Source organism: Sceloporus occidentalis, unplaced genomic scaffold, assembly GCF_023333645.1.
Source record: "Sceloporus occidentalis isolate IW3139 unplaced genomic scaffold, rSceOcc1.0.p SCAF_2, whole genome shotgun sequence".
Lineage (NCBI taxonomy): Eukaryota > Metazoa > Chordata > Lepidosauria > Squamata > Phrynosomatidae > Sceloporus > Sceloporus occidentalis.
The window spans coordinates 202,378,274-202,394,590 of NW_028316982.1; the positions used below are offsets into that span (position 1 = coordinate 202,378,274).

General features: G+C 38.6%; 1 protein-coding gene across 1 annotated transcript in view; it reads right to left on the reverse strand.

Annotated features, from left to right (window-relative positions):
• SIM2 (SIM bHLH transcription factor 2) overlaps positions 1–16,317 on the reverse strand; it is a 72,912-nt gene that overhangs the window by 32,375 nt on the left and 24,220 nt on the right. Inside the window, exons 3-4 of the mRNA XM_089508110.1 lie at positions 13,265–13,354; positions 4,724–4,832 (exon numbers count right to left, since the gene is read on the reverse strand). Of these exons, the coding sequence (XP_089364236.1) occupies positions 4,724–4,832; positions 13,265–13,354 (199 nt within the window). The remainder of the gene's footprint in view (positions 1–4,723; positions 4,833–13,264; positions 13,355–16,317) is intronic.

A 16,317-nucleotide genomic window follows, 5' to 3' on the forward strand; every position in this document is an offset into this window, starting at 1 on the left:
TGTTTGTACAGTTAAGCACCTATCCTGAGAGCCCAGTTTACAGAAGAAGCTCTTTGCATATTGAAGGATTAGGGCTCAGGCTACTCCTCCATAACACTTTTGAAGCTCTCTACTGTCTAAATGTATAAATGGGTCTAAGTCTGAATATGTAACCATGTGGAAAACAGTGATGTCCATCTCCCGTCATGCCACTAATTTTCCTGGTGATAAAATGATAAATACTGTAATTAAGAACCAGAGAATAGTTTCTTGTTAACAATAAATTTAAATATCTGAAAGCTACAAATTGTTCCAAAACAAACTCTTCCACATCAGTGTTGCACTCCCTCTCTCATTTTCATTCCTGTTCTTTAGTCTGAACTCCCAAGGTGACATATTCTATAAAACAAAAAAAGCCAGCAAGTAGTACAAGCTCAGGAACAGGCCAGCCATATGGTGCAATTCTCCTACTGAGGAATTGAGACACAGAGAGAGGAGGTGTTGTTTTTTAAGCAGCCAGGGAGCAAGATGCATGCTCTGGGGGCTATAAATGGGAAGGGAGTGCAGATTAGAGCAGCCTGGAAGCACAGCAGCCAAACAGCACAATGGACAAAGTTTGAGTTGCAATTGGACTGGAGCTGTTTTGGAGTTTTCAGTCTCAGTGTGCCCAACCACTTGCTATAAAAACTGCAGAGGCAGGGAGATGCTCCTTTTTTGCTTTGGGACAGGATCTGTTAGGCTGAAGGCACTGGAAAGTGTTTTGAGTGATTACATGTTTGTGTGTGTTCATTTATGCATATGAATTGATGGCATCTGTATATTCAGACACAAAAAGTCTGTTGAATCCCTCCATTAGTTTTTTTCTAAAGCCTTGCTTAATAACCTAATATGTATTGTGTGTGTGGTTTATTTATTTATTTATTTTGGTGTAGCCACAAATTGGGTTGGGGTGGATTGCTCCTCCTGCCATCTAAGAATTAATATGGTAAGCATCAATGTCTCATTCTCTGAATGTACAAGGATGCACAATCCATGCACTCTTAGGATTTATCCAAGCCCCAGTTCCTACGATGGAAGTAAATGCCAATTGTTAACCTCACTGTTTGCAACATTGCATGACCAAAAGCTGCCTGTGCTGACTTGAACTCATCTGTCTAATAATGTCTTATGAACATGGAAGGCTCCTTCCACCCAGCAGCATTATGAATATCCTCCAAGGATGCTGAAACAGTGTATACTGTACTAGTTACCACAGAGCGAGTTGAATGCAGCCACACATGCTTTGCTTATGGCACCCTGGGATAACTGTAGTATAAGATGATGCACACTTTCAACCATCAAGCAATCATTTGCTTCAATACCTTATTTCCTAAAGTTTTAGAATGGAAAGACATAAATAATGCCTCCATGTGTCTGAAGCCTGTTTTTCTTTCCGTGCATTCCTAAACTGCCCTTGTCATTGTCGGTACTTTCACAACTGGTGGCAAGGCCATTTGAACCTCTTGCTGCTAGGGATGATAGATTTGTTCTCGATAAGGTTGTCCTCTGTTCCAATATTTCATTTCTGCCTAAGGTAACGTCTTAGTTTCTTCCAAACCAAGACATCATACTTCCTATCTTCTACCCACAGACATTATGCACCTCTAGAGAAATCACTTAGTACTATAGATATCATTATATATTATATTATATTATATTATATTATATTATATTATATTATATTATACTATATTATATTTCTATCCTGCATTCCCCCCAAAATCGGACTCAAAGTGACCTACATTTTAAGCTCAGTACAATTAAAAACCTACAAAAGTGACAAGGGCCAGTCAATCCAATCTCCAGCCCTTGTGGACTCTTTCAACTCTATGATTCTATGATTAAGCTTAGCAGTGGGCCAAAATGGATCACAGGGTGATGATAAGGAAGGAAGGAAGGAAGGAAGGAAGGAAGGAAGGAAGGAAGGAAGGAAGGAAGGAATGTCTATCGAATAGCATCAGTTTTAAAAAGGTAATTGCCAAAGTCAGTAGAAATTCCTTTGCTGGAGATGTCTAGGTAAGTAATAGACTTAGAATGGACACAGCATTAAATAATAAAAGATTATTGTGGTGTTTATTTTGGGGGTCACTGTTTCCAAGGGGGGGACACAGTTCTGAAAGACGTAGAAGAACACAAAGCAAAGGGAGTGCCAAAGAAAGCTCACAAAGCCTTAGTAGTTAGATACTCCATTACAACATCAATGTTTGCTAGGCCAGCTGCACTCAGAGTACAAGATATTTTAGACTCTCCGGAAAGAATTAGGCATTCCTTAAAGGTTCTAAGCAGAATTCAGACAGTCTTGCAATATATTGCAGTGTAGGGCATGATTCAGCAGCATTTGTAGTGAGGCTTATTACAACCACCACAGTAGCACATAGAGCACTTTGGCTATATCACTGGACAGCAGAACAAAAACTGAGAAATAATTTGGCATATATGCCATTTAAAGGGAAACCACCATGGAAAAGCCATGGAAATTTTTGATAGAGAGTAAGGATAAAAAGCAAGTAATGCATATCATACAAAGAAAGAAATTGGATAGGAAAACCTTTTGGAACAGTTACTCTTCCTTTCGAGGTGCAAGAGGTTACAATAGACTGAATGTCTACAACCGTAGCAGGAACCAGTGGAACGGGAATAGGTTTCAATATAAAAGTCAAGGATTCGAGCAGCAAGAAGGGAAGCAAGATATTCCACTAGGGGTGGCCAACAGCAATGCTGTGACATGGAGAATACTCCAATGTGAGCAAGGTTGCTACATTTTGGATGGACTTGGATAGTTGACAACGGATTGTTGGGTAATTCAAGAGGTTATTCAGGCATACAAGTTTTTGTTTTTAAAAAACCCAGCAACAGATACCTTCCCTCACCTATTCCAAAAAAGAAGGAAAAACAGGACATAGAATGCAAAGAAATATATAATCTGAAAATTGGGTCTCTAGCGAAGGTTTCTTCAGTGCAGAAATTCAAAGGAAAATATTCCATTTTTTTCACAGTGCCAAAAAGCAATGGGACTAACAGACCTTTGTTAGATCTAAAATTATTGCATGAATTTATCAGGTTCACCGTGGAAACTTTACAAACAAATGGGAAATTTGCAGAAAAATTAATGGTTGGTTTCAGTTGATTTAAAAGCATATTTGCACATTTCTATGGCCCCTATGCAAGAAATATCTTTGACTTCATTTCAGAAGCACTTCCATTTGGTCTGGTTTCAGCTCCCAGGGACTTCACCAAAGTGTTGATTCTACTAACAGCACATCTCAGAAAGAAAGGAGTTCAGCTCTTTACGTCTTTGGATGACATCTTGCTGAAGGCTAGGGGCAGAGACATGACCAAAAGTAATTTGCAGATGACAATACACATTTTACAGAAACATGGGTTCAATAGTGAACTACAAGAAAAGCCATCTGGAACCAACAGCGTCACTGACACATTTAGGTGCACTGATAGACACTGAAGAGAAGCCTGTTCCTATCACTGGAAGGAAGGATGAAAAGAAGGAAAGAAGTGAAATAGTTTTTCACAATGAAGTCTGCAGACATAATACATCTGGCAAGAATTCTAGGATTTCTAATTTGAACAATCCAATTAACACCATGGGCAAGATTCCCTAGGAGAATGTTTCAACAGCTTCTCCTACTGCATCAGATGGTGACTGTATGGACACACGATTACAAAATGAGTTTTCCTAGTCTCTGAAGCAAGATTTAGAATGGTGGCTTCAGAACAAAAGTGTAAACAAGGGAATGCATTTCATAAACTAGGTGAAACCAACGGTGACAATCGATGAAAGTCTCTCAAGGTGGGGAGTTAACTGTTCAGGGCATTTCACTCAAGGAGAATGGATGCAGTTAATGAATATGCTTTAGTTCACCTAGTCTTCATGCAACCAAGATTCTTCCCTACGGTGATGGAATGGAATCAGTCTTCCTTGTTGTCTCCTATTTTTCATGTGTTTTGAACAAAGATCACACAAACCCACAAGATGTTCATGTGTTGTTGGCTACCAAGTAGTCATAAAACATTTTTACAACTGTATACTACAGTGGATCCTTGTTATACGCTGGGGTTTGGTTCCAAGATCCCCCGTGTATAACAAAATCTGTGTATGCTCAAGTCCCATTAAATGTAATGACATAGCAAAATGATGTTCCTTATTAAAAAAAATGGAAAATCAAGGTTTGATATTTGAAATTTATACTTTTTTTGGAATATTTTCAAACCATGTATGCTTGAATCCATGTATAAAAAATCTGTGTATAAGAAGGGTCGAGTGTGTGTGTGTGTGTGTACACACACATATATAATTGCTCTGCATAGCAAAACCATTTTATACTTTGTACATTTGGCCTACAAATCACAAAAAGGAATAATTTCAGCTAGGTTACGTATGGGGAACCTGTAGCTCTCTGGTTGCTGTTGGATTCCATCTCAGGTGGGCTCCTTCCTTACAACCAAGAGGAAGGAATAATGGACTGTAGTCCAACATAATCCCAACTGATTCTCCACCCCATGAACTGGATAACATGCTGTTTTACCTTCTTGAGTATGAAATTAAAGATGCTACCTCACTGTTACAGTTTTTGGTCATGTACCTACTTTATGTTTGTTCATTTCAATGGATTAAGCATTCAGCATGGCAAAGTCAGCCTTACATCTGCCATCTTTTTAATTCAAACACTGTCACATTTGATAGAAGTACCTTGCAAAAGATGAGGATGAAGAGGCTGGTGAGCTGTTAAGACTGCTGTCATTTCATCATGGTCTGATGGGTGTATATACTCATAAATACTATTACCAGTGAGTTCCACCTGTGAAGAAGATAGTTTGAAAACAAAAGTCATCCTGAATTTTTCTATCTTGTTCTTCAGAGATTTATTTATTTATTTATTAAAACATTTATATCCTCCCTATATCATGAGATCTCACAGCAGTGTATAAATGATTTACACATACCACACTGGGCAAGTCACATTCTCTTAGCTTCAGAGGAAGGCATTGGCAAAATGCCTCTAAACAAATATTGCCAAGAAAACCTAGTGATAGATTTGCCTTAGGTTCGTCCTAAATTAGAAACAATTTGAAGGCATACCCTCACTACCATCATCACCGCCTGGTTTTATTCAAACAGGGTGGGCGAAGTGAAACACTCTAGACATTGTTGAATTACAACTTGAGGCATTCCTTGCCATTGGTTATGCTAGCTGGGACACGGGGGGGAGGGGCTCGTTTTGTCTGTCTATAGGTTAGATTAAAAAGTAATCTATGAAAGCATATGCACAGGAAGAGGGAAGAAAGGAGAGGAGAAAGGAACTCTAGATCTTATGGCTTTATTCCAAGGCAAAATTTGGAGCACTGATGGAAATCACATGGCCCATTTCTGCAAATCCAGAACCCACTCCCTCAACTCTCCATTCCTCACCCCCTAGATAGAAAAAGGACACATGCCTTCTCCTCTGTCCCCCAACATCTTGTTTTAGTACAAAAAGCAGGTGGAGAGAGTTACACTGGAAGTGACTTTCAGTTTACTGGGTGGCCTGAAGCACATCAGGTGTATGTATGAGTGGTGGCAAATGGTCCAAAACTCTCTATCCTGGTTTGGAGGATCACTTGAATACAACCTGAATATATGAAATTTTAGCATCAAAGTTTGCATCTCTCTACTCTATACAAGCTTAACTGCTACAAGGAAGTTTGCCTAAACCCCATATTTACAATCAATGGTTGTTTAGTATTGCTACCTTACTCACTCTCAAGCCCAGCAATGGAGATGTAAATTATTCTCTCTCTGTGTGCCAATCCTACAGATATCTTAAGATACCTAAGTGGCCCAGTGGAACTTACTTCCACACAGCAGTAGATTAAAAGATTTGTTTCTCCTAGTGGTGTTTATTAATTCTAGACCAGACATTTTAAAACGTTGGTTCAAGATTATTGAACAGATACTCAAGATTATCTGTTAATTGGCCAAACACTGAATTTGTTTTCCCTAATGATGGCCATTTTGACACAGAATCACATTACCAACAAGGTAGCAAAATGTTAGCCATGATTTTCACAAGACAATATTTATTGTGATGATGAGGCTAACCTCAAAGATAAAATATTAAAACATAAGTGAGTGAATTAAATTATTTCAAGCATTTATCCATCGCCTCGCAACCTCTTAGGGCCCCTGAGGCAACATACAGCAGATAAAAAATATTTCCAAAATTAAAGACATAGATGAAAACATTAAAAACAGACTAAAACAATATATTTAAAATAGTTTTAAAATGAGAGGCAGTTAAAACAGCCACAGTAGCTATTTCTGGTTTTAAGAATTAAGGTCATGAGAGATAATGCAGTTTCACCTATCTGGGAATTGCAAAAGGGATGAGGCCAGCCTGACTTCCTTTGTCAGGAGTTTCACAGTCAGTAACTGTTTGTATATATTATATATCTATTAAGTAATCATCAGGAACATAAATACACCCAGCAACTTTCAAGTTGTCTGTGGTTGTGTTAGCATTCCCTGCACCTCTATTTTTCATATCTGGAACCAACATGTTTTTGAGAGTTCACAATGCCCTTTAAAAACACTAGTCAGGTTCCCAGGAGAAAAGGAGCAAGACCTGAAGCATGTGGACAATTCAGGTAATAATACAATCAAAGCTAAAAGGATGTACTAAGTGCTCCTTCTGTTCCCCAATTCATTTTGCATTTCCTTGTGCACCTTGAAACAAAGGATCTTCTTGCACTCAAAGCAATAAACCAACCTCTCTGCCTGCCCCCTGCCATGGTTCAGCGGGCTAGATTTCAGGTATAAATATTGGTCCCAAGAACCTAGTCTCTGCATACTCATAGTACGCACATAGTTGTCCCAGGCTGCATTCCATGTATGAAACTGTGCCACCCTCAGACCTCCCAGTCTGAGCCACTCCAACTTTCCACGGCCTGCTATTTGGACAGGTAATTATCAACTCCCCACAAACCCCTCAAATTGCACTATCCAGTTTCCATCTTTCCATTTCAGTTAGCTCTGCATGCTGTGTCTGTTTAAATTGCCATTGCATGCATGTGATTGCATGATTACATTCTGCATTTTTCTAAATAAAACTCTTAGTTCATCCTAACCTGGAGTCCATCTCAGTCATTACTGGCATATTATTCTCAGCCTCAGTGGAAGACAATGGTAAACCTCTGAATAAATCTAGTCAAGAAAACCTCATGATAGGTTTAGAATTACCACAAGTCAGAACCAGTGTTGCCAATTTCGCGACTTTCACGTGAAAACGGGGACTTTTCAGAGCTTTTCGTGTGATTTTCGTGCCTTCCTCTATTTCAGTGCCTTTTCCGCGACTTTGGCCCATTTGAGCTCCAGCCTGAGACGGCTGCAGAGCAACCAACCCTTTGGAGTGTAACAGTTTTCAGCCAATCAGAGAGAGGCCTGGAGAACAAACTCTCTCTCTCTCTCTCTCTCTCAATGACTCCCTCTGAGAGAGCGAGGACGGAGCAAGAGCAAACCAACCAACCAACCAACTGTTTGGAGGAATCACACTAACAGTTTTCAGCCAATCAGAGAGAGGACAGTGATTGCCCCCCCCCCCCAGGCATTCTCAGGCTCCAGGGGAAAGCAAAGTGGCTGCTGTGTGATCATGTGAATGTGATGTCCCTGAGAGTGTGTGTGTTAGTGATTAAATATGCCTCTGAGCATGGGCAGAGCACCTGGTCAGTTGGCACCCCTGCTGCCCTGTCTTCCAAGAATTTTGTTTTGTGGCTCTCTTTTCGTTCTCTTTTCCATTGCCATCCATACTGCAGAAATAATCCAGTTTGGCACTGCTTCTAACTGCAAGGCTCCCTGCGATGATGGGATTCTGGCCACAACAAACCACCAAGCCCAGAATTTCAAGCATGGAGCCCTGGCTGCCGGTAAAAGCAGTGTCTCAACATGTCACAACAAACTACAATTCCTAGGATTCCTGGTTTGACAAGGGAATTGCCTCCACGCTTCCAGATCACAGCCCCAGAGAATGAGTCTACAGGATATCAGTGTTGCCAATTTAAGTCCACTTCTTCAGCTGCATTTGGATTTAATAATGATAATAATAATAATAATAATAATAATAATAATGGTGATAATGATAGAGAGATCTTGTAGTACCTTTGAGTCTCACTGAAAAAAAAGTTGGCAGCATGAGCTTTCCTAGACTTAAGCATATTTCCTCAGATGCATGGGAACTGTAGTTCATTGTGGCACCAGAGCTCTTTCTCACAAAACTACAATTCCCAGGGTTCCCTAGCACTGAGCCAGGGAAGCTAAAGCGGTCTCAAACTGGATTATTTCTGCAGTATGGATTGGACCTTGAGCATTTTTAATAACGAAGGTCCAAAACACTGCAGAAATAATCCAGTTTGTGACCGCTTTAACTCTCCTGGCTCAGTGCTAGGGAATCCTGGGAATTGTAGTTTGTTGTGGCACCAGAGCTCTTTTTGATAAAGAAGGCTCAATGTCTCACAAAACTACACTTCCCAGGGTTCCCTAGCACTGAGCCAGGGCAGTTAAAGCAGTCTCAAACTGGATTATTTGTGCAGTGTGTCTTGGACCCAACTCAGGCTGCATCTTCACTCCAGACTCCAGAGACAATCCAGTTTCATACCGTTTTTACTGCCATGGCCCAGTGCTATGAAATCCTGGGAATTGTAGTTTGTTGTCACACCAGAGTTTGCTGACAGAGAAGGTTAAATGTCTCCGAAAACTAGAATTCCCAGGATTCCCTAGCACTGAGCCATGGCAATTAAAAGGGTGTCAAACTGGATTTATTTCTGCAGTGCGGTTGCATCTGAACACGTTTCTATTTGGCACAAAGCTTCCTGAACCCCCTTCATGTCAAAATAAATATCTTAAAAAGACTGAAAGATTCTTTGTTTGGTTCAATGGTGATTTTGAGGGTTGAAATAAGTTACAATTATTTTTATTCAATTATGTTTACGTTTATTTGCAAAACATCTGCCATTTTAACATTATGGGAATTTTCCGGGAATTGTGACTGAATATTCCGTGTGATGTGGGGGGATTCAGCGGGTTTTGGACAAACATTTTTGGGAATTATCTTTGAGGCTTGTTGGCAACACTGGTCAGAACTGACTTGAAGGCACACAACAACAAGAACACATAGTACAACTGTCTCTGTACTAAACCAGTGAATCCTGTCAGTAATGGATTGGATGAGGGTGAACAAGTTGAAAATTAATCCAGGCAAGACAGAGGTGCTCCTGGTCAATTGAAAGGTAGATGAGGGAATAGGGATTCAGCCTGTATTGGATTGGGTTACACTCCCCCTGAAATCTCAGGTTCGCAGCTTGGGTGTGCTTCTGGATTCAGAGCTGAGCCTAGATGCCCAGGTTTCAGCTGTGGCCAGTTGTGCACATTCCTTGAAACTAGCGTGCCAGCTGTGCACGTTCCTTGAGAAGTCAGATCCGGCTACAGTGATACATGTCTTGGTTACATCACTTTTGGACTACTGTAATGCGTTTTACGTGGAGCTGCCCTTGAAAACTGTTTGGAAACTTCAGTGGGTGCAAAAGGCAGTGGCCAAGCTCTTGACTGGAGCTGGCTACACGCATCATATCGCTCCCCTGCTGAAACAGCGACACTGGCTTCCTGCTCCGTTTCTAGGCAGAATTCAAGGTGCTGGTTTTCACTCTTAAAACTCTAAATGGCTTGGGTCCAGACTATCTGAAGGACTGTATCTCTCTATACAAGCCAGCTCAAACATTAAGATCAGCAGAGGAGGGCTTTCTCTCATTCCCAACACCTTTGTAGGTGCAGTTGGTGAGGACTCGAGAGAGAGCCTTCTCCATGGTTGCTCCCAGACTGTGGAACTCCCTTCCAAGGGAGGTCAGGCCAAACCCCTCGCTGCTCTCTTTTCTCTAGCAGCTGAAGACATTTTTATTTAGGCAGGCATTTGGTGGATGAATTTTACTTCTGTTGTGCTATTAATGCTTTATAGTTTTTATTGGTTTTAACTATGTGTTTTTAATTTATGTTTTAATATCAATACTACTTAATTTTTTAACTTTTGTAATCAATATTTTTACTTCTGTCTCTTTAAATTATTGTAACCTGCCTTGAATCCCATTCTGGAAGAAAGGTGGGATATAAATCCTTGAAATAATTAAATAAACAAACAAATATTATTTTAAATATGTACCCAGTGTTGACATTATAACTATGGGTAAAATTCTATCCTGTCCTGTGGGCCTTTATATCTTCTTTTCATTCAACAAGTGATATGTAGGCCTGGGTGACCTGACCACATGGCACACGGAGTAATATCAGTTTATATGTACATACATTACTCCAGAGGGAAAAAATAATTATCCCCAACCAGTATTCAAAGGGATCTTGTAGCACATTTGAGACTAACTGTGTGAAAGAAGTTGTAGCATAAGGTTTCGTAGACTGGATCTACTTCCTCAGTTGCATGACCATACATTTCTCCATGCATTTTAGGAAGCAGACCAAATCTATGAAAGCTTATGCTACATCCTTTTTTGCACAATTAGTCTCAAAGGTGCTACAAGATTCCTTTGCATACTGATATCCCAGATTCATATTTAGCTTTCTTGGGATTTGAAGAAACAAAACTATATGGAACCTTCACTCTTGCATTGGTTTCCCCACATTATTCACAATTAGAGAAAAATATCATACCATAAAGAAGAACACTGCAGATAGGGATGCTTCCTAACACTGCTAGTACTACCATTCAAAAGACCTGTGCAACTATTCCATCTTTTCCTCCTGAACTGATCTTTGTGGAAAGAAAAAAGATAGGAGTGGGAGGGAAAGTAGATAGAAAAACCATACTCTGAACCCTCTCCCATTAAATGACAGTATGGTAAATATAGTCTTGTGTGGAAGCACCCCAGAACAGTGGAACAGGAACAACACAGTTTGCATACTGAAACAGAGAAACACTTAACAGAAAGGAGGGAAATGGTTATTTGTCTATTTAAAGGACCATATCTTCCTGAATGTCCCACCGCTTTCCCAGGCTTGTTTGGGGGGGAACAAGGAAGAGGGTCTTCTAAGTGGCTTCTCCCAGACTTTGGAACACCTCCCCAAAGATGACTCCATCTTTGCTGTCCTTCCAGCAGCAAGTTAAAACATTTTTGTGCCACTAGGCCTTTACAGACAGTTGAGGTTGAGCTCTTAATGCTCTGTGCTGGATTTGAAGGTTTAAAGGTCTGCATATAGTTTTATTTTTTATTGTTCTAACGTTTTAGCATTTTAACTGTTTTAATATGTATTATTTCAAGTACTTTTATTTTTTTAATTGCATTTTATTATTTTAATGAAGGATGTATTTTAATACTATACTTGGTTAATTATATTTTAATGCCCACTTTTGTATGTTTTTAATGTATTGTTTTTATATTTTGTAAGCCGCTTTGTGTCCCCATAATAATAATAATTGAAGAGCTGAAAGAAAGGAGGAGAATGTGATAGAAATCAAAGAGAAAAAGGACTGAGGGAGTGGTAGGACAGGGGAACAAGTCATGCATTAGCTTTCTAACAAGACACCGCATGTATGGAATCCCTTCTCACCTGCACTGGACTGCAGGGAAAGTGTGGGGTTTATTTCCCTTGGATACCAAAATATGCAGCAGTTGTTTGAGAGTGCTCTTAGCACTCACATACTGTACCTCTTTGCTATGCCTGCCTTTAAGGATCAGCTACAACCACCACAACAGTCCTAACTTCCCTTTAGCAACAGTTTCCAGTGCCTCTCTTTCTACCCTCCTTCCAATAAGAATTCATTTATTCATTCTAGTAGTGTCAGATTTCCTCTAATGCCTCTCAGAGAAAAACAGATGTCACTTGAGCAAACCAGTTTTTTTTTTTTTTTTTTAAGAATAAAGAAGAGAAAACTGCTAGAACTCCCAGAAACTGGGACTTTTGCGTGTTGATGGTAGATCCTGAAACACAAGAATAGCAACTGGTAAACATGTTTGAAAAGCCCACTCAAGAGCGGAAAAGTGGGAAAGGTTTTTGCCACTTGCCCCTGAAAAAAAGGGGTGAGTACTGCTATTGCTATAGAAAAAACAAGTAAATTGCTGCTCATGGCCTCCTCTTCCAGCTGCATATAACCTTATCTGTGAGTGAGCAGACAGATTTAAGAGTGAGGTGTGTTAAAGCAAAGAGTGAACTACAATTCAACTAATGCCAGGACACCTAGCAAATGGAGGAGGTAGCAAACTAATACTGACCCACCATGAGCCTTAAGGCTAATTTCAGAGCATTCTTCAAGAGCCATTCCACAAGAGCCATTCCACACATAAAAATGAATACATACTTCTCTGAACAGTCATATTTTACACAGTTTAAATATATATATGTCCATGATAGTCCGTGATCATCCAAAAGTGTTTAGAATGACCATTATGAGTGATGGACATAATTTATAATTTAAAATGTTGGATTAAATGCCATCACCTTTATGTGCTGTTTGCTGGTCACATTTTAAGCACGTGCAGTTGAAAGTAAGCCCTATTGCTCTTAAATGGATCTATATCCCAAGAAATTGTGCTTTGGATCACAGCTATGGTTACCTTTAAAAGGACAAATGTAGCATGCCCTAAAACCCAAACCACTAACTCCTGACCAGAACAGTAGTAAACCCAGTTTTATGAGTTCTGCCATAAGCATATAAAACACTTTACTGAAAAGTCCATGAGACTGGCAAAACTCAGGAAAAATTACCCTGAATTCCATGTGAACACTCATAAATCTGCCCCTTTTTATTATTATTTTTTTCCTAAAGCACATTCACTATAAAACTCAGGTTTCCTCTGTTTTCACAGCAGCTAACACTACTGCATAGAGTCTAAAACAAAGACTGGAAATATATATATATTCAGAGATAGTATGCTATTACTAAAAGCATCCAGCTAGAAAATGGAAAGCCTATGCTATATATGGTGAACGGATCAGACTGTATACAGCTTTCAGGTATATTTGGCGATACAGTTAGCACAGAGCTTTTATAGATGACATCTTTAGTTTCTGAGTATTTGTAAGTAATAAGAAAAAGGTAAGACAATTTCCATACAGTGACAAACTTTACGAAATATTTCACTCTTTTAAGAAACAACACTTAAAACAACTTAAAGGGGAAACTTTATATCACTAGCAAATTAATATCACCGTATGTCACAAACACCAGCATTCAACAGAAGGATGGAAACTTGTTCCTACCTGGGATAAACCTAGATGGACAGAAGCTGTTTCTGAGATATACATTATTTTGCCATCAGATGCTACCACAAAAACAAACCCATCCAGAGTCTGTAAGAAAGAAAGAAATAGAGTAAAAATTTGCCACTTACAATTTACAGTCAAGTTCCTTGTGAGGAGTTTAATTTCCCCCTACAGAAGAACATATATTAAAAAGATATTACCCATATTGGCCTGATGAAGACTATTATACACACACTATTAAAAGTTAATTCTAACTCATTCTCCTCTTACATATGGTAGTTTTTACAGCAGCAGCACTTAAGTTAACAATCTCATGTTGATATGGGTTATTTTAGTACTTAGCACAAATCCTGAGTTATGTGGTTCTTAGGGGAAAAACCAATCCCAATTCATTAGCAAAATAGCTTATCACTATTTACATTTTAATGACATCTTGAGCAATATTAATGACTTCATGAGCAGCATTTTAAATTCTTCTTCTTATTTTTTTTATCAAGACATTTGTGAGCAGAGGATTATCTGACAAGTGGCTCATTTGAAACTTATAAGGGAAATAAAATGAACATGAAACCATAATTTCACAAACCATAGCAAGGAAATTTCTGGAAACTTAAAACAACCTTCCACACCAAACATGCCACTTTGATCTATTACCTAACGACTGTTTGTGGCCTAATATTTCTTATTCCTACCGAAAAGATAAAAGATAGATATACAGCAAATATTAAGTACTTTGGAATGTAAATCCTGAGCATCTTCCAGTAGGTACCACTTAAATAAATGAGATTTGTTTTAAACTTGACGTTGGGGAACAGGCAATAAGTTAAAAGTAAAAAAAAAAAAATCCTTGTCTCAGCAATATGTATTTAGTAGCAAGTTCCACTAATTTCAGAGGAGTACCATAAACCAATTGCAGAACATGATATTTACCTTCAGACTCTAGCATATCCAGTTTAAAAAAATATAAAGTAGTAAGGTACATTTTAAAAAATCTTTGCTTGGAGCCTATGGAGGAGATACTATCCATCGAAGTATTATTATTATTAACCTTTATTTATAAAGCGCTGTAAATGTACACAGCGCTGTACATACAATCTTTTTAATTAGACGGTTCCCTGCCCTCAGGCTTACAGTCTAAAAAGACATGAAGTAGAGAAGCACTTTAGGGAAAGTGGTACAAAACTTCAACACTCAGATTCAACCTCCATTTAAAAAGTTTCTGGTAGGACTAGAGAGTTCTCTGCCTAAGACTTTAGAAGCCACTTTTCATCATAGGAGATAATGGAGTATCAATGGTCTTATTCAACATAAAGCCATTTGGGCTGTGTCTGCACTGCAGTTTAACTCCGCAGCTCAGTGCTATGAAATTCTGGGAATTGTTCAGTTCTGAGATATTTTTGTGAGACATTTATCCTTCTCAGTCAGAGAGCTCCAGTGACACAACAAATTACAAATCCCAGAATTCCATATCACTGTGCGATGGCTGTTTAAGTGGTGTCATGCTGGATTATTTCTGCATTTCGGATGCAGCGGCAGCCTTAATATATACATTTAAGTGGAGTTCATCTCTATTCAACTGTGATTAGACCGAATACAAGTCTAAGTATTTTCCTGTTGTGGAAAAGAAGGCTTCGTTTGAAAAGGAAAACTAATATCTGAATACCTAGATAAAAACAATTGCCTTTTATATTTACTAATTCATATTTTAAGATGCTGGAACAGGAGAAAGGTAATAAAAGGCTGTAACAGAGGGCAAGTCCAATGTTACCCCAATAAAAAATATTCCAAATTATTCTCTAGCCTACCCTACTTTTACAGCATGTAATTGGAACCAGATTACTCTTTGGTTTCCTCCCTCCCCCTACTTCAGAACATAAACAAAACTTTGTAGCAGTATTAACGTGGGGAAGAAATCATTGCTTTTCTTAAATAAAACATTGCTTTAAAACCTTCCTCGTAAACTAGCAATTTGTTCCCTGATGTTATAGTTAGCCTGTATCAGCACTTCGATTCAAAAACCTTACTTTTAATGGCTCTGTAAATATATATAGCTCTTTCCCTCAAAGGTAAATGTGTATACATTTTCAACAGATTAGCCCAGGAACTTAAAACAGCATTCGCAGCTCAAAAATATGAAACATGACATCATGGGCTTTTTGTTATGCAAACTACAAAAAATGGTAGCTACGTTTTTATAGATTTTATTAACTGCTGTAAGCCATTTCAATCATCACAGAGACGGCATATAAAAGTATGAAATAAATAACAAGAAATGCCAGCCAGGTTTTTTTTTCAAGGTATGACAAAGGATAATTTTGAAGTAAATGAGGAATTTTTTATCAGAGGTTGCTTAAATATATATTTAATTTTTGTAATCAAGGGTGGATTTTAAAAATGGTATTGTAAATGCAATATATTTTTTTCCAAAAAATTATGTTAAAAAACCCAACCAGTAGATAGATAGATGATAGATAGATAGATAGATAGATAGATAGATAGATTTCATGAGGTTCATCTTGTGACAAAAAGAAAAAGTAGGATTTAAAGACATAAGATTTCATTAAAATTACATTCAGCATTGGATATATCACAGCAAAAAGGATTTCATTCTCCAATAATGAAAAACTGGAAACAGCTTTTAATACAGAGTGTCTACTGTTCCTGACAGTTGGTGGCATGCAGGGGGATTTATTCCCAGGTAAGCCTACAAAATGGACTGTGGCCTTATGCAAATTGAAGAAGGCCCTGTCAATCTCTCTCCACCAGTGACCATTCAATTGAAAGTGGCTGAAAAGTGTAGGAACGATAGTGGATTGCTGCTATTGTTCATTACCAGTCCTGGTTTTCTGTGTGACAGTTGGGGATCTGGGATGGACTACAGGAATTCTGAGTTAAAGGTTTACTACCTGTATTTTAAAGTTTTAAGCTAAAAGTTTACTATTTTAATTTCCCAGCAGCACACACACAGAATTGTACTTCTCTTTTGAATGTTATTCTACTCTGGTGAAATCTTAAGATAAACCATGATACCAAACATCTACCACTGAAAA